At 45.7% G+C, this 20,459-nt stretch overlaps 1 protein-coding gene across 2 annotated transcripts in view; it reads left to right on the top strand.

Moving 5' to 3' along the window:
* Positions 1–789: 789 nt before the first annotated feature.
* Positions 790–20,459, top strand: part of CRACR2B (calcium release activated channel regulator 2B) — a 39,847-nt gene continuing 20,177 nt past the window's right edge. For both annotated transcript variants that reach the window (XR_010783796.1, XM_066551976.1), the window contains exons 1-4: positions 790–893; positions 13,968–14,223; positions 15,665–15,776; positions 18,406–18,580. Coding sequence is in view for 1 of the 2 variants with exons in the window: in XM_066551976.1 (XP_066408073.1) it covers positions 14,011–14,223; positions 15,665–15,776; positions 18,406–18,580 (500 nt within the window). In the remaining variant the exon portion in view is untranslated. The remainder of the gene's footprint in view (positions 894–13,967; positions 14,224–15,664; positions 15,777–18,405; positions 18,581–20,459) is intronic.

Here is a 20,459-nt window from a genome sequence, read left to right as displayed (position 1 = left end):
GCAGAGCATGGGGATGAGCCCTCAGGAGCTGGGAGAGCAGAGCAATACATGGATTTGTGCTGGAGAAAGGTCAGCATGACTGTAGTTCACCCGTTCCCAGACTTGTGAGGTGGGATACCAGGCAGGATATTTCAAGCTGTTGGCATCAAATGAATGAGTGTAGGAATGGATTAACAGCTGCTAGTTATGGGTGTGGGGGGCTTGGCTGGTTATTGTCCCCCCTCTCTCCTTACCAAGTCCCTGCTGCATCCCAGTGCAGAATCTGTGCTGTGATTTGGTGACTCAGGCCACTCTGACGCCTGGATCCCTTTCCTCTATTCAGGCTGGGCAAATAATGTTCAGTCTGTAATCATGCTTGAGAGCTCCTGCTACTGCTAGATGTGGGGAGCTGGAGTGATGCTTAGATTGGCTTAATCCAATTCCATCTGAAAATCCACTGCTCTGAACAATAAATGTTGCGTGTGGGGGGTGGTATTCAAGTGTCTTTACTAAATCAACAACCTTTTAAGCATTGGTAGATGAAGCCTTTTTCTTTTCAATGTGTACCACTAAATACACAGGATGTGCAGTATGGTTGAATTAGCATTACTATGGGAACCATAACTTTTTGTATTTCCTGACCTTTATCTGTGTAACACTAAGGGCTCATTAATTAAAGTACCTCCAAAGTGTAGGGGTTTGGGTTTTTTTTTTTGTGTGTTTTATAAGCTTTTTTGTTGTGGTCAGTACTAAGAGAACCTTTATAAAGAACTCCAGGAGGAGATTAGAGATAGGACAGGGTGCAAGGTGCAGGAAAGCAGTTTGCTCCCTTTTTTGTGCTGTTCTAGTAGCATCCCAGCCAAGACCATGCATCAGTATCAAGCAGGACTTCTGCAGCAGTGGTGAACAAAATGGTGAGTAAATTCTCATGCTTGGAGGCAGATACCTCACTTGGTATGGGTTTGTTTGGTTTTATTGTGTTTTTTGCCACAGCTGCACTGTTAGAGCCTGCCCCAGGGGATTTGGGGTCCTGCAGCTGAGGCAAAGCTGGGCCTATGAGGAATGGAAAGGTGATCCTCATGCCCTCTGCTAGCACAGAGACCTCCCAGATGCTCAGGGGAACTCTCTGGCCCTGTTAAATCTCTAGTAAAGACAATTGTAATTGTTTGTAGTAGGCTTCATGTCCCTTTTTTTAGTCTGGGTTTTGAAATAACCATCTTAAAATAATAGGGAAGGACCCATCTTTGCCTTCTGCAGGTCCCATTTGCTTATTGCTGGGAGAATGGGGCTGTTTGGAGCTCCTATCTTTGGAGATTGATGACATCTCTGCTCTTCAGACACCAGCTGGAGTCTTCTCAGTGGAAACTTGGTGGAAGAGGGAGTTTTCCTCTCTGTAGAGGGTAGGCTTGCCTGCTCAGGATTTGTATGGCAAAGCTTGTTTCCTGGGCAAAAGGCATTTGGGGTAGGGGTGAGAAAAGGACACAAAACCTTACCAGGTGATGAAGAGCCAGCCTGCCAGGGTCTTAACACTTTCCTTTTTGTCTTTCTTTTGTCACCTTTCCTGAGAAGACCTCAGGGTTAGCTAGCAGGACCTGACACAGCTGAGAGCATCTTTGTGCTGCCTGGGGACTCTGGAGCTGCCACTGAGTGACAAATCCCCATCGCATCTCCAGCTGTCAGCAGGCAGGGATGGCTTTGCTCCCTTTTGGGGATGCTGTGGGATAGAGTGGTGCTCTGTCAGTGGCAGAACAGAGGCTGGCACTTCTGGCTGCTTTAGTGAGACAGTCCTGGGATGTGCACCCCACCCCTGGGGTGTGTTTTATGATGCTTTGGAAACATGCTCCTTGTCCTGTCATTTTATGCTTTGCTTCTCTCTTTCCTGAGTTCTCTCTGCTTCTCTTTGTGAAAGCAGGTTGCCAGCCTCGTAAAACTGGCCTTAAACTTGAGGCAGGATTCACAGGGGTAGTTTCCAGCCCTTGCCTGGTGGAAACTGGTTAGGGGCAAGGCAGCAATCTAAGTAGAAACAGCTAGAGTTTTTCAGGGAAGGTAAGTTGATGTGAGATGAGGGATCATCTGCTTCCTTACCCCTTCTTCCCCTCTTGCCTAAGGCAGCCCAGAAAGCCCCTCTCCCTCTCAGCTGTGCACAAGGCAGGATTACAAGGAATTTACCTTGGAAGCTCAAGGGCAGGGTTTCTTGTGCTGCCCTCTGAACTGAGGACTGCGAGGCTGTGTTGGAAAAGGGCTGAGATGCGTAGGGAGCAGTGCAGACCACACCTCCTGGCTCGGAGCAGCTCTGATCCTCTATTTACAGTGGCTGTGCTCCTTCCCCGCTAGCCTTGTGCTGTGGAATACACTGCTGCTTCCAGGCAAGGGGAGCAACACTGTCCTGCTGCTCCAGGTATCTGGGGACACCTGCAGAGAGGCCAAATGGGGTGGGGTGGAGGGGAGGGAAGAACGTCTCTCTTTTGGGCAAAGAATTGTTTTAGCAGGAAGTCTGGACGAGTTTGTGAGTTGCTCTGTCTCAGCAGAGTCTCTCCCTAGGAATTTTCTGTTCCGACTTCCTGCTTTTGCTTTAAAGCAGCAAAGTGGAGCTCAGTGAGTGCAGTGGCATTGTATATCACTGCAAAAACCAGTTGTTAGTCCCTTGACAGAGGAAGGAAAATTTATTGTTTGGTTTTCAAGAGCTGGGGGTGCTTAATTAATTAATGCTTCAGTTTGGATCACTCGAAGTCTTTGCCAACATCGAATTGGAAGAAACTTGCTCTCAGTTCTGATGTGGTTTTGAGAGATGCTTAACAGATTCTAGTGACTTGCTGATTTGGAGTAATAGCTGAATATTAGAATGTGTGAGATTGTGATTTTTTTTAAATTATTTTTTTAAAAGAAATTGATATCTTGGGCTGATCTGACTATGGTTTTTCCGCTGCATGCTTTCTGAGGACAACTAGAAATTTTTCTTTAAAAGCATTTGGCAGGAAATTTCCCGCTATCTCTCATAAACATAGCTATTCCCCTATTCTCCTCCACCCTCTTTTGTAATCCCATGTCATTGTTCCTGCTGTGGGCTTCTGACTCAGTGACAGGTTTTGTCCAAGTCAGGAATATCCCCCCAACCCCACAGTGACTTTACTTTTCCTAGAACAGTTGTACATGCTGAACAAAAGCACCCCTCATGCAGCATCTGCTTCCAACTTTGCTTCAAATGCTGTTGCTTGCTCTTACTGCTCTTTGCACTAAGCTGTGCCTGGCATGCCAGGAGCAGGTGCCCTTCATGTGCCAGTGTTATCCTGCTTTGTGGAGGAGAAGCTCAAGGCTTGTGGCTGCTCAAAACATTCTCTAGTTTTCTGTCTTGTAGAAGTCTGAGGCTTTCAGTACTTTGTTGTGATTTTCCCCTCTGAATGAGAAAAGGAGAGGATATTTCTGGTGTCATGTACTAGGTCCTGGAATTCTTGTACATTCAGACTGATCCTTTCTTCTTTTGGGAGGGGGGGGGAGTGGTGGTGTTTGGATTCAAGTCTTTACCTGTGCTCCCCTCAATGATCTGACAGCCAGGCAGTGTCTCTGCTCAGGGCATGGGCTTCACCCTTTTCCAGTGCATAGGTTACACTGGTATTTCAGGAAAGGTGTTTTGCACAGCATAGCCAACACCTCCTGAGCTCACAGGAAGGAGTGAATTTTTACCTTTGCCTTACTCTTGGCAAGTAGATCAAGAGGTAAGAGAACCAAGTGTCAGACACCTGTGCACAGGGCAATTTTCCACTCTGGGAGGCAGAGAATGGGTTAACAGTCTTCTTGGAAATTGGCTTCACCCATCTGTCTCAGCTCTGTTTGTTGTTCTAACAACATTTGCAGAAAGGTCAAACTGTCCATGCATCCCTCCTGGGCAAAACCAATACAGCATCAGCTAGAGAGATACTTGTACAGGGAGCTGTGGTGCCTAGAAATCCTATCCATACTCATTCCTACTTGTTAATATTTGCAGACCTTTTTTGTTTTTTAAGTGCACCTTGCAAGTTCAGAACAGAGAGGTAAAGCTTTTCCCGCTGATCCCATTGCTAACATGTAGCCCAGAAAATATTTCTAGGCTAACATGTAGCCTAGAAAATAGTGGTGTCCAGTTCTCAAAATATTGGAGGAGGACTTCTTGGGATGAGGAAAATATGCTTGAATTTCTCACATCCCCCCAGCAGTTGTATCCAGCCCTCTGGATAAGGAGATTTCAAGTTCTGCAGAGAACTTGCTGGCTCAGCTGGAGAAGAAATCACTGTTTACCACATGTATTCAGTAAACAATGTGAATGTTTTACCAAAAAGAAGTTTTTCCTTTGAAAGGAGAAAAGGATTGGGCAGTCTGATGATGTGGTTTGATATTCTATCTGTGTATGCTGGGGGAGCAATCTGAGGACAACATAAGGCTATGAATTTTTGTTTGTGTGAGGCTGATTTCAAGACAAAGGCTCTTGATGAACAAAGGTGAGGCTCTTGCACACTGCTCTGAGCTCACACCTGTGCTACTTCAGGTAAGATGGATTTTTAGCCTTTGTACAAAGAGGGCTCTGAAGTGGCTGAGGAAAACTTGCAGCTGGCCAGGAGGGACTTGTGCTCAAGTCAGTGGGTGGCTGTTGGGAAATTTAATGAAGAAGTGGTAAAACAGGATTGGGAATCACCTGGCAGAAGCCATGAACACTTTTCTTGTTCAGCATCCTGAGGCTGGGTGGCAGAAAGCTCATCCTCCATGAAGCAGCACCAAATGTTCCTCTCTCTTACAACAGAGGTGAAAACTACTCAAAAGAAGCCTAGAGAGTGTGACTGGCTTAAACAGTCTCACTGGCTGAGGGTGCATATGTACCAGCAGCCCAGGAGGGATCCTGCTGAGGCCACACAAGGTGTGAGGCTGTCATGGAGAGATTCAGCTTCTTATTGGAGAGGAAAATCTTTGTTCTGGTATGACACAGGCAGCTAGGATCTGAGGACTCAAAGGAAGAACTGGGAGGATTTCAGTACCCATGGTGGCCATGACAGCTGTGGGGAGAAGCCTGGCCTTTGGCTGTTGGAGTGCCAAGTCCAGCTCATTAGACTTTTTGCTGGTGAAAATGCAGCAAATGCTGTGGTCCTTTGGATCAAAGATTCGATGTATTTTGAGGTGGATTTCTGCAGATGTGAGAGCAGCCTCTATTCATGCTGAGGAGCAGGCTGAACCAGCCCTGTGTTTCCTACAGCAGCTAATGGCTGATACCCTCATCCTCCCAGCATAAAAATGGGATGATCCTCTCCTAGGACACTCTTTTAGTTATTTGTGGAAAAGAAAATTTTCCCCAAAACAGCTATTTTTTGTAATAGTCCTTCATGGACAAACTCAGAGCAGAACAAAACAGCCACTTCTGCAGCTTGTGAATGCCTGTGACATTCTCAGCCTCTCATGTCAGTGAGATGACACACTCAAAGGGTTTGTAGAGAAGTGCTTCTTCCTGTTTGATGGGCAAGTGCCATCACCAGCTTAATCTGAGGCTCCTGGATTCTTTTCTTAAAGGAAGCAGTGCCTGAGGACAATTCTTCACCATCTCTGCCATTTGGGAATTGGCTACACAGGCAACTCCACAACACCCAAATTTTAGCATTAGAAGCTTTGTGTATCCTTTAGAATCTTTTATCCATTTATTGAACAAAAGGCTGTTTCTGCATAATTTTGCCTTAGACATACTTCAAGAACACTTATGAAATGTGTCTGGCCCTCCAGCAGCAGAGGACTGAGGTGTGCCTGCTGTCAGCCTGAATTTTTGTCTGCAGGACACCAAGCATGGTTGCATTCCTGAGGGCTGGGGAGGAGCCTCGTGTACCCGGTGCCTCTGCTGCTTGCAGGGTGTGAAAGGAGTCTCCTCAGCAGCCTTTCTCTATCCTGATGTGTCCCTGCTGAGCCTGCAGCAGCTGAGGTCCTTTTTAGCTCCATGACACCTTAGCTGTTCAGTAAAAGGTGCCATGAGCCCAGCAGAAGGGTGCTGAATCCTGGTGGTTGTCTCTGGTACAACCTGCTCTGCATGCAAGTGCTCCCTTCTCTAAAGGGGCAGGTAAGGCAGGGGGAGTTGCCACTCATGTCCCATTAAATGAGCTCAGGATCTGCCCTGGATTTGTCATTTCCTGAAGAGCTTTAAATGCCAGATTAGGTTTGGATCTTGTCTTCCTTATAGGGCATTCCTACCTGCCTCAACAACCCCTGGAAAAGAGGAGTAGAAGAGAGCAGGGATCTCCTTAGCCTGGGCTCTCAGTGTGCTCAATTTTTACTTTGAATCAAAAATGATCCAGTGTATCTGATGTCAAGTGCCAAGTCCTCTCTCTTCTATCCTCTTTTTCCCACATCTGGGCTGACAAATGAAGTTTCTTTGCCTCCTGCCTGGTCTGTAGGTATCCCTTGCAGAGCACATACTCTGTTGTCAACATACTTGGTGTTAGGCATGATCTGATTTCTGTTGCTGAACTCCAAGCAGCATCTACCTCCAGATTCACAGCACTGCTAGCGGTGTTCAGCTAATGCTGCAGTATATAAGATGAATCTTTATGTGATGTAATGCTCTGTTCTGGCTCTTTAAAGAAAAGTTTCAGGAAACCTGTTAGCCTTTATATAAAGTAAAGGAATTAATGAAAATAACTTGTTTTAAAACTAGCTGTTGTTATTTGTCATGTCTTATTGCAGGCATGCTCTTTATTTTCTGAGAAATCTGCTGTATGCTAGTTACACTGACAGATCCAAGACCATTAGCTGTTTATGGAAAAAATGTGGTTTGGATTTTGTTTTTAATTGCTGAGAATTAACTCTTGGCCAAAATATTATTAGAGGAAAAACTGATGCTTTCTCTCTCCATTCCCAAAGCAAAACAACCTAGCAAAGCCAAAAGCCCAATTAGTAGGAGAGGTTCCAGTGCAAACACTTTCCCTCACTGTTTGCTGTGCCAGTGGGAGAGATCTGCAAAATGCCACTAACTGCAATGCCAAAGCTGGGGAGCAGCACGAGGGTGTGATGGAGGACTTGTGGCAATTTCTGGGGTGAAGGATGTTGTTTTGGGATGCTGTAGGTCCCTATCTGTGTTGCAGACTGCTTATGCTGATAGTGGTTGGCACAGTCTGTGGTTTCTGTTGTGCTGGTGAATCGGGAAGCATGGGTGAGTGCAGATTTAACAAGTTTATTTGTTCACCTCTTGAAATGGAAAAAGAGAACCATTACCACTCTCAGGTTGCTTGGTGATAAGAGAATAGAGTCTGATTCAAACAACTTTCCCCATGGCAAGATTTTTTTAGCAAAGATCAAGAAGCTGATAATGAAGTTGATAATTCCTCTTTGATGAGCTTTGGTGAGGGAAGTAGTGAATTGCAGCAGAGCCTCTTTTTAAGTTGCTCTTCAGAATGATGGAAGGCTCTTGAACCTGTCGGTGTTTCTGGGATATACCTCGGTATCCTACTGGCATATCCCACGATGAAGTCATCCAAGGCACGGCAGCAGGGGTTAGCTCAGGGCTATCAGGCTGAGCTAATCCCCTGCTGAATAAACAACTCAAAGGTTCCTGGATTTGTTCCTGTTTCCTTAAAGGGATACAGTCAAGTGCAGGCAATTAAAAGAGAGAGAGTAAAGTGTAGCTCTAGATATGAACACCTGATTTCAGGCTTTCTGCCTAGGGTGTGTATGGGTTTCTTAGGTTTTTTTAAAGAAAAACACTTTCACAAAACAATTGATGTTTTTCTCATTTTTCAGTGTATTTCTTTTCCTGCCATTCCCTTTGGGAAGGGAGAACCCTACAACAACCCAAACAAATTCCAAACAACGGAAACAGATTTCCTAGAGAAGGGAAAGAGCAAAATTAATTTTTAACAAAGTACACTAGAGAAATAACTGCTTTCTTTTTGCCCTTCTCCCAGCCTTTTCAGGCTGAGCCTTGGCAGAGCCTTTAAAAATAATTTTCATCAAGTGAGTACCTAGTTCCTTTGAGCAGCTTTTGGAAATTCAGCATCTGTGGAGGCCGGTTTGTCACAGCAGTCAGTGTCTTTCCCTGGCAAGAGCTCTGCTCTGCCTTCACCTGGTCAGTTTTGTATGGCTGGGATTTTTGTCAATGCATATGTGCTTTTTGCCTACAACTAGGATAATAACTGTAAATACCTATATTTGATCACTGAATCTCACAGTGCTATAAAATCTGGGATTTGTAGATGTGACTGTGACCTACAATGAGCACTTTTTATAGCAACTGCTAGCTTTCAAAACTTTGGGAGCAAAAGGTAGGTAGAACAAACAGAGCAAGTGGCATATGTTTGATATAAATTGGTATAAGGACCTGTAAAGTTTTTATTGCCCTTTTCTTGTAAAACTTACCTGGTGCTCACCTGCTCCTGAGGGATGCTTCCATTCCATGACCAAGCAACAAATGCTTTATTGCATCTTGGCCTGCTTTTGTTGTGCATTTTTAATGTGCTGGAGCAAAAGTGATCACTTCTGCTGCAGTGATCCCTTACCCAGCCCTTCATCTCCTATTTGTGTAATAACTTCTCATGTATGGGATCAAACCTGTCTTGTCCAGCATAGGCACCAGGAGTGTGATCACTGTGTGCCTAAACACCTGGTGAATTCCTTCCTTTGGAGTTGTAAGACTTCTTTTTCTTCATCAAGATAGAAAGGAAAAGGGTGTGTGTTCTTCTGATTTGTTTAAATAAATGGCTTAAATATTTAGCTTTAGTATGGGGGTGGTTTTGTTGTTTCTAATAATATTGTCTTAGGCGGAGATACAGGAGGATGTCTTTTGGGAAACCTCCCAGCAAGTATCTGAGCACTTCAGCTTGTGGTACACCTATACACTCTTCTTTAATTTTACCTTCTACCACTCTGTCACCAAAAATTCAGTGGTACAGCAAAGCTTTCTCTTATAGGTTCCCTCTACAGGACCCAAACACTGGCCTGGTTCTGTAATCCTGGGTAAGCCACTCAGCCAGTTGTGCTTAGTTTTTCCCTCCTTCATTAACTGTTGGTTCATTGTCTTGCACTGGGGAGGACTGCTAGGAATGCAGTGTATTCAGTGCATGCACAATGCACTGCAGTAACTAGGGTCATCTAAGGACCAGCTGAGGAAATTTGGCTGCACTCCTCACTTTCCTCCTTCTCATTGGGCTGTGGAAAAAACGAAAAAACCCCAACACCCCAAAGTTGTCATGTGCACATGGTGGTCAGGGTCACCTAGATAAGGGCTTGGCTGTTGATAGCATTTTATCCATGACTTTCCTGTACATCTTTAACTCTGCTTACAGCTACAAGAGGAGAAGTTTTTTTAGGCAATAAATTGGAAATTATGACCTTGTAGTGCTACCTTGAAAGCAGCACCTCCCTTTTCCAGGAAAAGCAACTTGTGTCTGTTCTTTCTGTTGAAATTTGCAAGTTTCTGTATTCAAGTTTTTCATTCTTCAGCTTCGAGGCTTTGAAACTTTGGATGCTTGAGTTTCACATGTAACTATCAGTCTCCAGATATTGAATCTTAAAGTGCCAGCTGTCACAAGCATCAGGAAACAAACTGGAGGAGCTGACAGTCTATAGGCAGAGGCAGGTGATGTGACTTACCCACGGCCATACGGCCAGCTGAGTCAGGATTAAAATTCAAGCCTTATGATTTTCCTAAACAATGCCAAGCCTGTGGGAGCCATCTGACTTTCTGCCACAGCTTTGCAGAGGACAAACCTCAGTTTATGCTTTAGGTAGTTAAAATAGTCATGTAGGACTGGTCTGAGTTTCCTCAGTGTAGAAACACAGGAGCTGGTGCTAGCTGACTTTATGGCAGGCAATTTCCTGTGCTGTGCTGTGTCTGAGAAGACTTGTTTGCTTTCCATGCTCTGGGAAAGTCATCTTGCGGGAGGAGGTGAATTTTTGCTTGCTAAGCCCCAGGACGTACTATGGCAGGGGTTACCTGGTATAACCCATAGCTCTGGATCAGGTTTTTGAGGTGTTGGACACTGCCCAAACCTGGACTGTGCAGTATCAGAGCTGACCTTGAGCACAGGCTCAAGTCCTGTGGGATGGGGGAAGACAGGGCTCAAGGAGAACATTGCTGACCAGGGCAATTGGAGCCTTCTGGATCCCCAGCACTCCCATCTTCCCATTATATCTCCCAGGCCCTGGGAGAGGAGTTTTTGGTCTCCAGCACGGTTCCCAGAGGTGAAGGGCTTGTTTGAAGTTAGGACTCCATCTCTCATGGAGCTGATGCTGGTTGAACAGGTGTACCCAGAAAAGAGGAATAGTCCCATGAAGCTCTGTCAGCACGCACTGGCTGCTGCAGGCACCCTGCTTCTGTCAGCATGCTCATGGCAACAGTGAATGCTTTCATACAGTTTCAAAGGGAGGCTGGAGTGTCTTGGAAGATAAGGAAGGACCCACTGGCTCAGGAACTGCCCCAGGCTGGCAGTGGCAATTAGTTGGCAGATGTCTTCAGGGAAGTTTTCTCTTTGCTTGCCCTGCTGTAACTCTTCCTTCACCAGCCATTCACAGCCACTGTTGAGGGTAGGATGCTGGGCTAGACCAACTCTGCTGTGACCCATTGCATACCTTTTTATGATGGAAATCAACAGCTCAAGATGCAGAGATGTCCTAGCTCCAGATTAGATGTGGAAATTGATTTTTACTGGTGCTGACCTTTTCCTGCCAGAAGGGACCTGGAAAAACTAATCCTGCCAAGAAGTTTTGGTAACAACCGTTGGCTTTGTCACTGGAGGTGGCTTGACTTCATCTCTCTGGCAGAGCCTGGCAAGTTTGCCTGACCAAAAGCCTTAGCTGCCTGTACAGATCTCTGCCTTTGCCCCTTGTGTTAGGAAAGCATGGTTCTTCCCAAGCTGATCTTCCTGCACTTAAGCCAGCTCTGCTTGCCTCACTTTTGGATGCCAGTCTGCAGTTCTGGTACTCCAATGACCTCAGTCTCTTTCAAAGTGGTCCTTCTGTGATGTTGTGCATCATGCTGATGAAGCTACTGCCCCAGTCCTTTGCAGTGATGATCTGTAACTGGGGAAGGTACGACAGCACTTGTTAGACTAGATCTGCTTTGTGCCCCACCTGCACCATGCAGAGCCCTTACAAACAGGGACTGAGAGGAAGAATTTCTCAGTCACAGGCTTCTGGGAGAGAAGTCCATCAGAGCTGCATGTGTTTTGCTTTCTGGGGCTCTCCCTTATTTGCTGCTTTGTTCCCCTACAAGTGCTGTCTCACTGAAAAAGCCACATCTGGCTTGAAGCCACTTGAAGCGGCTTGGACAAGAGACTTCCTGCTCTGAACACTGAATTAATGGGCTTGGTCTTTTACACGAGTGAAATCCTTTCAGACTTTTGTCCGTGTCAGGCTCCCATGTCAGCTCGTCTAATTAAGAGGCTTTTAACTCAGCCAGTGTTTGGGAGCTACAGTGCAGCTGGGCTTTTGATAAAACGAGGAAATGCTAGAGGTAGGGATGTAATGGGTTGGATTTCAGCTTCAAAAAATGTCTCTGAGAGAGAACAGAACATCCTCCTTGCACCACCTCTTGTTTGCTGCAGCAAAGCTGGGGAGAAGTCAACTGTGTGGGCTGCTCTAGAACTGATGAAGCTGATAATAAAAAGTAAGGTCATCTTTATTTCTGGAGTCCTCAGTGTCCCTTAGGTAGCCAGAGGGATGTTTTAGAAAACTTTGCATACTTGTGCCTTTTCTTATTCTGGTTTTTTTCTACAATCATGTCATGGCTCTTGCTTTGAAATCCCTTTTGCTTTCTACCCCTGCTGCTGTCTGGAACAGGGTGCTGCTTGTGCTGAGGCTGTATCTTTGCAAAAGGAATGGGTCTGGAAAAAAAACTTCAGAAAGGTGGCCTGTAGAAGGCAGTAATTATCATTCACCAGTGTGGCTGTTATTCCTCACCATAATCACCTGTAAAATCTAGGAAGTATAAGATATTTGGGTTCTTTTTGTTTTTCTTTCAAGGCCAGCTTTGCCACTTTTACTTGCCCATGGAAAGTAAGCTGGTGTTCTTTCTGACTTCTTTACTACTCACACACACAGATTTGCCATCAGAGGCAAGCTGACTGTCCAGCTAATGTATAGAATCTAACTGTAGTCTCCAAATTTTGCTGTGTTGGCTCCATAACACAAAAAGTGCTTGGTAGGAGGGTTTGTTTGAGAAAGAGCAAAAGAGAAAAACATGGTCTGCCTCCTTATTTTTTCTGCTTTCTCCCTTTCCTTCCTCTGCTGTATTCCGCAAAGCTTGGGTCCAACTCTGTGTCCACTGCTTGCTGAGGATGTTTACTTGACTAGAAACATATAATAGTCCCCATTTATAGGTAGTCTTCTGCAGAGCTGGGTGTCACTTGAGCAGATATTTATTTGGAACAGAGGTGCCCTGGAAAAGCAGCGATTTGAAAGGGGGAATGGAGCGTTCTGCTGGCCCGTGAAGCAGAACCACCCGCTGGCTCACGGGCCAGCAGTAACAAACGGAGTCAGAGAGCGTGGGGTGTAATTGCCTTCTCCTTTTGTGTCAGCTTCATATCGGTCTCACATGTGACATTCTTCCTGGCCATCGTGCTCTTTATCCTCCCATTGTACCATGAGTGCAAACAGAATTAGTTTGTTTGTTATCGTGGCATCTGTACGTGGCTTTTAATTTCTTGGAGGTTAAAAAAACGTAAGCAACCCAACCCTCAAGCCCTCTTTGTCCAGCACTGTTTAAATCTGCTCTCAGCCTGCTTGCACAGCTCACTTCTGCCCTGCAATGCAGAAAACAAGTCTGCAGACAGAGAAATCTAAAGCAATCAGTGCAACAAGCCTTCAAAAATGTGGTGGTGTAGCTGAAGAGGAGCTGTCTGGAGAAGGTGTCTGATTCCATGAGACCAGTAAGTCAGAAGGTGGCTTGGTGTAGGGATGCATTGTAGGCATTTTTACAGTCAGAGTGCCAAGCTGAAATGGGTGCTCCCCTTCCTTTTTTGCTTTAGGTACTTGTAAGTGATGGGAAATATTTTCTTTGGCCTCTGAAATGTCTCCGTAGTTTTGTGGTTTCCTTCCTATAAAGGTGAATGTTTCAGATTAAAATTCTGTTTGGCAGCTCATGAGTTCTCAAAACAGACTCTTGAAGGCAAGAGGTCAGGAGTGCCCAGCTTATTAAATTTTTCCCACTGTAGGAATTGTCTGACCTTTCTTTGTACTGTAACAGCATTAAAAAAAAAAAAAAAAAAAAGAAAAAGATGGAGCTGCTATTTGGAAAGTGTTAACAAGAAAATGTCAGAGGTGGAAGGCCAGACAGAAGACCTGGCTGGGAGAGAGGGCTGGGAGTGACATTTCTTCTCTTTCTTCTATCACTTGCACAGATCATCCTCTTATCTGCTCTTATCCTGCTCTGGGTTTTTGCAGTTTTAATGCAGGTTTGGTGCTCGAAGGTGTGGTGCAGAAAAGCAACAAGAGAAAAAGTACATGTTGAGAAGGAAAAGTACATGTTATTGCCAGAGGAACCAGAGAGGAGCACTCGCAGCGTTTGAGCCCCATCTTAGCTGCCGTGGGACTCTCACTGTGCTCCCATGCAGATTTACTTGTGTGCTTTAATGTTTCCTTCCCACCCCTTGTCTCCACTGAAACCTTCCCTTGGCAGCTGGCTTTCACCAGCAAAGAACTCTGACCTGACTGTGGGTCTGAGGCAGAGGAGGAGAGATGGCAGCAGAGCCGCCCTGCTGGGTGCAGGGTGACAGAGGTGTGGAAGGCTTAGCACATCCATGTTGCGTGCAGGGTTTAATCTAAATGTGGTGTGTGCCTCAGTGTGATGTGTCTGTGACCCAAACTCCCTTCCCCCCTATGCTCAGTTCATAGAACCATGGAATACTTTGAGTTGGAGGGGACTCCAAAGGTTATTTTGTCCAGATACAGATGCTGAATATTCTGTCAACCATCGAGGCATTTAACTATATCATGTGTGGCTTGGAAGTTGAGGGTCATGTTTGACTGGGTTTTCTCTGTTTCCTGCCCCACAGCTCTTCTGTTTGGCCCTGCCTGGGGGAAGAAGACTTTGAGAAGATGGAGAACCAGAGTGGAGTGCTCTTGGGATACGTCCACTGGGAAGGAAAAGAGGAAGGGGGTGAGGAGGATGGGGTGGCTCCTCGTGTTTCTCCTCCCAGCCAAATGAGCAGACTGGAAGATGTGCAGGTGGAGATGCTTGAGAAGGCAAGGGAGCTCTTCCAGCTGTGTGACAAGGATGAGAAGGGTTTTATCACCAAGGTGGACATGCAGGTGAGGGAAAAAAATTCTTCCTCTGTCCTGGGAGGATCTGCGAAGTCATGGGTGGCAAAATGGGACAATGTGGCACGCCTCCACTCTTGGCAAGTGTGGGTGTGTATGTGGCTTCTGTCTTATTCAGATTTCTAAGAACCAAACTCTGGCACAGACACCTGCTAGGAACTAAAATTCCCAGGAGGGCCTCACACCTCCAGGGAATTCCTGAGACAAGTGGGACTGCAATTCAAAATTTTTATGGAATGCATAAAATAAAAAAAGTTATGACTGTTCTTACAAACATCAAGTATGTAGTGGATGGGAAATCTGGAGGGAAAAAAATTTTTGGTCTAATTAAAACAACCCCTGAAACAAGCCCCCCCCAAAACCTACACAATGAGCAATCCATCAACCTCTCTAAAAAAAGTTGAGATAACAAAGTTATACAATCATAGTTAAAGTCTAATCCAAAAATTCACCTTAGACCTGAACTATAACTTTGGTCTACAATTATGTGTTTTGCTGTTTTCTGTTACAAAAGTACTTGTTAACAAATTCCCTGTAGTTCTTAGTGACTTTTGCTTTAAAAGTTTATCAGCAAGGTTACATGTGGATTTTTTTTCTCCTGCCCCATCTCTCCCCACATCTATAAATAACACTTGACACGTTCATGCCACTTTAAATATTGACTCATTTTGCTTTGGGTTGTGTGATGCCTAATTTTTATAGTTATATTAATAAATTTTTATTAAGTTTTTTTATGTAAAGCTGCATGTTTAATGGACAGTTAGGAGATTTTAGCCTACACCCCTTTGTTATTTGTTTCTTTGGGTGCCCTTCCACACTAGGTGCTCTGGATGTGCATTATGAAGGGGAATTGTTTTGCTCTTTGTCCATGGGAGTAGTGATACAGTCCCAGCAGGCAGAAGGTGACGGAGCAAAGCTAACTCACTGTTATGGACTGAACATTTCCTTTAGGATCTGCAAGAGCTTGGAACTGAATCCAGAAGGATTCAGAGAACAAAGTCTGACCTCCATCCCTGGCCAAAGAGATGGAGCTGGTACCTGGTGTGCCCAGAGCTCTCCTGGGAGCAGCAGTGGTCACAGGAGGCTGGCAGTGCCACCTCTGAGCAGGAGAGGAGGGAGGCAGGCAGTGAGCTAGAGACAGTGGTTCTGTAGTGGGGGAGGAAGCAGGTTGAGCTTTCTCCAAACAAAATAACCTGAAATTCCCTCTTTGAAGTCCTGGTTGAATCAGCCAGTAATGGAAAAAGTCAACACATCAATGACTCCAGACAGGTGTTTGTGTCATCACTCAGCTCTACAGGCAGACTGTCACACCCTGGGCAGGATGCAGTGCTGAAAGGGCACACTGCTGTGGGCCAGAGCTGAGGATGGCAGGGACACTCACAAGGAAGACTTGAGCAGTGCCTCAAGTTTGTGCATTCTTTTGTCTTTGCAGCGGCTCCAGAGTGAACTCCCCCTAACCCCTGAGCAGCTGGAGACTGTTTTTGACAGCTTGGAACAGAATAACAAAGGATACCTGACACCTGTGGAGTTCAGCATGGGTCTAGGTAAGGACTGCACAGAGGCAGAGGAAGGAAAAAGCCCACCTGTGACAGGATGTTTTTTGTTGGTAAGAAAGACAGTGCAGTGGTTCTGCTGAAGCTGCACCAGCTGTGCAGGACAATGCCCCATGCTTATGTGAGCATCATTGGAAAGGGTGGGTGTGTATCCCTCTCCTGGAGGCTTTGTGCTGCCTACCTGCTAGAGCCAGCCACAGAACATCTCCTGCTGGAGAGGGTACATGCTGCAAACTGTGCCTGGCTATCTGATTGGAAAGTTGTTCATCTGCATGGAAATATCCCTTTTGGCAACTGTCCCCAGCTGGTAGTCGTGCTGTTCGAGGGCATTAGTAGTCTTGTTGGTAGGCTAGAACCACTGGCAAATAAGCCTTTTTTGCTTTCTTAGTGCTGTCTTTTCCAAACACTAGGAGAATGCTAATCCTTGACCAGAGTCCTCACCCAGCAGTACAAGTGCTCATCTGCTTTGTCAGCTCTCAGAAAATCTGCACCTCTCAGTGCCTTCCTTCGACATGCAGAGGTGTTAAGTGGATCAGGTCAAAGCAAGCGTACATAGGTAGTCTAGGGTTTTCAGAAGTGATGGAAGAGGCTCCTGAATTTTGCTGTCCTGATTGCTCAGATTATGTTTGCTCCTAGCTTTCTCACAACTTGGGAGGGAGGGCTTTTTAAGGCTGCAGTTTGAATGTTCAGAAACAGCCACCGTGAGAGGAGAAGTTGCAAAGATTTCACTTAGATTAACTCAGTAAAGTGTGTCTTGGGCCAGCCTATACAGGGACTGCTTTATTCCACTGAATGCCTGCTGACTACACCTGTTCCTGTCCTGTGCCTCTGTCCTTCTTGTCTGGTTCCACTTCTTTGGCAGAAACAAGAGTCCTGTCAGGAGTGGGGGCTTTCCAGTCCATATATGTAGCAGGTTAATGGGCATAATTTGGGCACATTGGCATCCATGGTGCCCTCTCTGTTATGACTTGGTTACTCCCAAATCTCGTTGTATGAGGCATTTGTCCCATGGGCATCATGAGGACATCTGCCTCAGTGCCATTGCTGGGAGAGGTAGGCAAGTTTTCTCTTTGTATCACCCTATGCTGGCAGCCTGGCTCCATGGCGCTTGTTCCAGTCTAGGCAAAGCACTTAATTTCTGTATTTCTTTTTTTTATGGTTATTCTTTGTGTCTGGCATCACAGAAATCCTTTTTCAGACTGACTTTGGCCCTAACTCAAGAGTTTGGTCTGGCTGTCTCTCTTATGGAGTGTGCAGGAGCAAATCAAGGGAAAGCAGTTCAAGCTGCAATCAGGTCTGCTTCTTGAGAGGGCTCCTTGCTCCTTCTAGGATATCAAAACAATCTTCAGATCATTCTCTACCGCAATTTTCCCATCTCCATCTCAATTTTCCCATCTGTAAAAGAGAAATAATGAGACATAATGACTCTTTCTCAAAAGCAGACATCAAAAGTGCCTAATCTAAACCATTCTCCTTAATTAACTGTCTGATCATCAGGTTTTAACTAAATAGGGCCTGGATCTCCACATTGCAAGTTTTTTACAGCACATTTTAAGAGTGGGAGAGAAGCAGCTAAATTCTGGATTTACGGAGGTAAGGAGAGGTAGAGTCCTTGAAGTATAATAACTATGGATATTTTCCCCCTTAGAGTAGCTTCATGTTCTCATCTGTACTCTGTGAACATCCTTGACTCCTTATCTTGTAGTTGGGATGTAATTTCTGCCTTTTGAACCAAGCTGATGTATTTTGGAAAGGAAGAGTAGCTCCTGCTGAAGGTCTGACCTCTGTATACAGATGAGGGGCTGTGTTTTGGATAGGTTTGCTTGGTTTGTTTCTTTGAGAAGGATTTGTTCCCAGCACCAGTATTTGTCACATGCCTCGCATAGCAGGAGGTTCTCGTGGCATTCTCAGCACGGAACAATCCCGATAGCTGGAGGCCGTCTGGACGTGGGACGGGGGCAGGAGGAGGTGCTTGGAGGGCGAGTTCATCCTGCTCTACACAATCCTAGCAAGAGGCAGTCCTTGTTGCGCAGCGCTTGGCTCAGAGCAGAGGGTATTGAGCCCCTCCTCTCCTGTTTTTAAGCGGAGGAGCGGCTGCATGGTGCAGTCCGGGGCCGGGCACGCAGGCCCGAGGGACGCGTGGGAGCGCGGCTGAGCCCCGAGCGCCGCTCTGCGCGCTGCGAGCGCCGGCCCTGGGTGGAGCTCATCGGCACACAGATGTGAGCGGAGCCCCGCAGCCCGGGCCTGGGTGGAGCTCATCGGCACACAGATGTGAGCGGAGCCCCGCAGCCCGGGCCTGGGTGGAGCTCATCGGCACACAGATGTGAGCGGAGCCCCGCAGCCCGGGCCTGGGTGGAGCTCATCGGCACACAGATGTGAGCGGAGCCCCGCAGCCCGGGCTGGGCTGGTGGCCAGGCTCAGTCCCGGCACTGCGGAACGGACACTGACATCACTCGGGACGTCAGAGCGGAGGCGCTTCACTGTCCGGGAGCTGTATCCTGCACCGGCAGCATGCACGAGGCCTCTCCTGCAGCTCTGTCAGGCTGCCATGTAAATAACAGCTTATTCAGTGACATCCAATTTGACTTTATTTATTCTTCTTCTCTTCACCTTCCACCAGGAAAGTTAATAGGGATTGAATTGTGTCAAGGGGCTGGGAGAATGGATCACTCCAGACACGAGGAGACCTTCGAGTCAGGCTGGTCAGATGACTTGGACCCTGCAGATGATGATGATGAAGAGAAACGATTCTGTTCCATGATGGAGCAGCTTGGAGCAGCCCAGTTGTTTGAAGAGTAAGTAGGGGAGTCATATGGCATTGCTTCCACCCTGTTTTGACCTTGCAGTACCAAAACTTCAAAGTACCAGAAAAGACTAAAGAGGTGAACTGAGCTGCTTGCTCTCCGAAGCACTGCTTGGGCTCTCTGCACTTCTGCCTTGGGTTTTCATACGCTTGGTAGCAAATGCAGTGTGGTCTGGGTTTCCTCATCAGGTACCAATTACTTTTAGCTCAGTGCTTTTCAGAGTTTCCCAAATTCAAGTTTGTAACACAGCTGTAAAATGGGACAGCTGGTGGCATACAAGTCCAGCGCAGGCAGCAAATGAAAAGAAGCATGTGAGGGTTAGCTGAGGTAAGGAGGATGAGTGTGCTCTCTGTTCCAAAATGGTGTGTGACTGTTCACGTATTTTCAGACAATCAATTCCAAGAGTCTTTGTGAAGGATCTGTGCTCGAGGAGCTGCTTGGGACCGTGCTGATCTTGAAGAGTGTGAAAGGCTAAACTGGGCAAAAGGGGTGCTCCTGTGAGCCTTGAGACCTGGTGCTAATGCCCTTGCACGTAGCCCCAGTAGAGTCTGCAGGCCCCAGTGTCATCCAGCCTATTTTTAGGCTTTCCAACATGAGGCATTATGCATAACTGGTTCTTACTGATGCACATCTGCAGGACCTGGGGTGCCCAACTACATCTCTGGCTGTCCTCCTTTCAGGCTTTGTGCTCCAACTGCCATTGTGCAGGAAGCAGTCCAGGTTAGGGAAGGAGGTGGACAGGATTGGAGACAGAAGCTGAAAGTGATGGAGTTTGCTGCTTTCAGAGGCACATCTGTCACAAAACAGACTTTTTTTTCCTTATTTTCATTGTGATGCAAAGCACCTGCATGTTTTAGTGATAAACAACTTCTGTCTGGAAGAAATTCTGGAAAGCTGTTAGTCTTCAAACAACAGGATGACCCTGTGAAAGGCCATATTACTGTTCTGGGAAAACAGTCTCTACTGTTTATAAGTCTGCTTTGAGAAGCAGAAGTGCAAAGTGGAATTATCTTGTGTTTTATTTTGACCACTTATTGGCAGTTTTATGCAATGAGTTTAGTAGCTACTACATGTCACATCTTTGTGCCAAAACAGCTGTTGTAAAGCAGTAATATCAAACAGAAGCTAATTGGGGTGAGAGCAGGAATATGAAAAATTGTCACTGCTTTCTCTAGAAAGAAATAGTTTCATTTCCTAACACGACTCAATATGTTCTTTTATTTCAAATATGAAGATCTGATGAAGTGCTATAACTTTTTAAACTTGGGACAGAAAAAGAAGGCTGTCCTGCAGAACTGACAGAGGAAACCAAAAGCTTTTTGGTTGATTTGTTTTGCTTGTGTGTTTCCCCAAAGAATACTAAGGGAGACAAATATATAGACAAAGAAAAATAGCTATTTGGATACTGACTATAAGTATAATTATTCTGTATCTTTCAAGGCAATTTTTCCAAAGTGTTTTATGATTAAAAAAAAAATTAAAGAAGCTCTTCCCTAAAAAGAAACATGAAGTGATGTCTGCAGACTTACAAGACACTTTGGGAACACAGTTTGGAAGTGCTGTGTTCAAGTTGCAATGAATTAAATGTCAAAAGAGTGTAATCATTATTGCAGGTTCAGAAAAAGACATCTTTGGTTTTCCAGGGCTTCCTCCATTGTTATCCTGATGTGACACTTCAGCAAATTTGCATCTTTTTTTGTGCCCCAGTTTCCAAACCTGTAATAAAAATAAGGAGGACTGTTGCAGCCACCAGTACAGTCTGAGTGTAAGAAAAACACCAATGATGTGTGATGTGTGCTAAACTTTGTGTGTTATAACAGTTTGACCATAACACACAGCAAATTTGCTGAATATTCATTTCTCCAAATCT

The sequence above is a fragment of the Molothrus aeneus genome, chromosome 6 (genome assembly GCF_037042795.1).
Source record: "Molothrus aeneus isolate 106 chromosome 6, BPBGC_Maene_1.0, whole genome shotgun sequence".
NCBI classification, from domain to species: Eukaryota; Metazoa; Chordata; class Aves; order Passeriformes; family Icteridae; genus Molothrus; species Molothrus aeneus.
The sequence above is the reverse complement of the archived record's forward strand: the minus strand, read 5'-3'. Positions and strand labels throughout refer to the sequence as shown.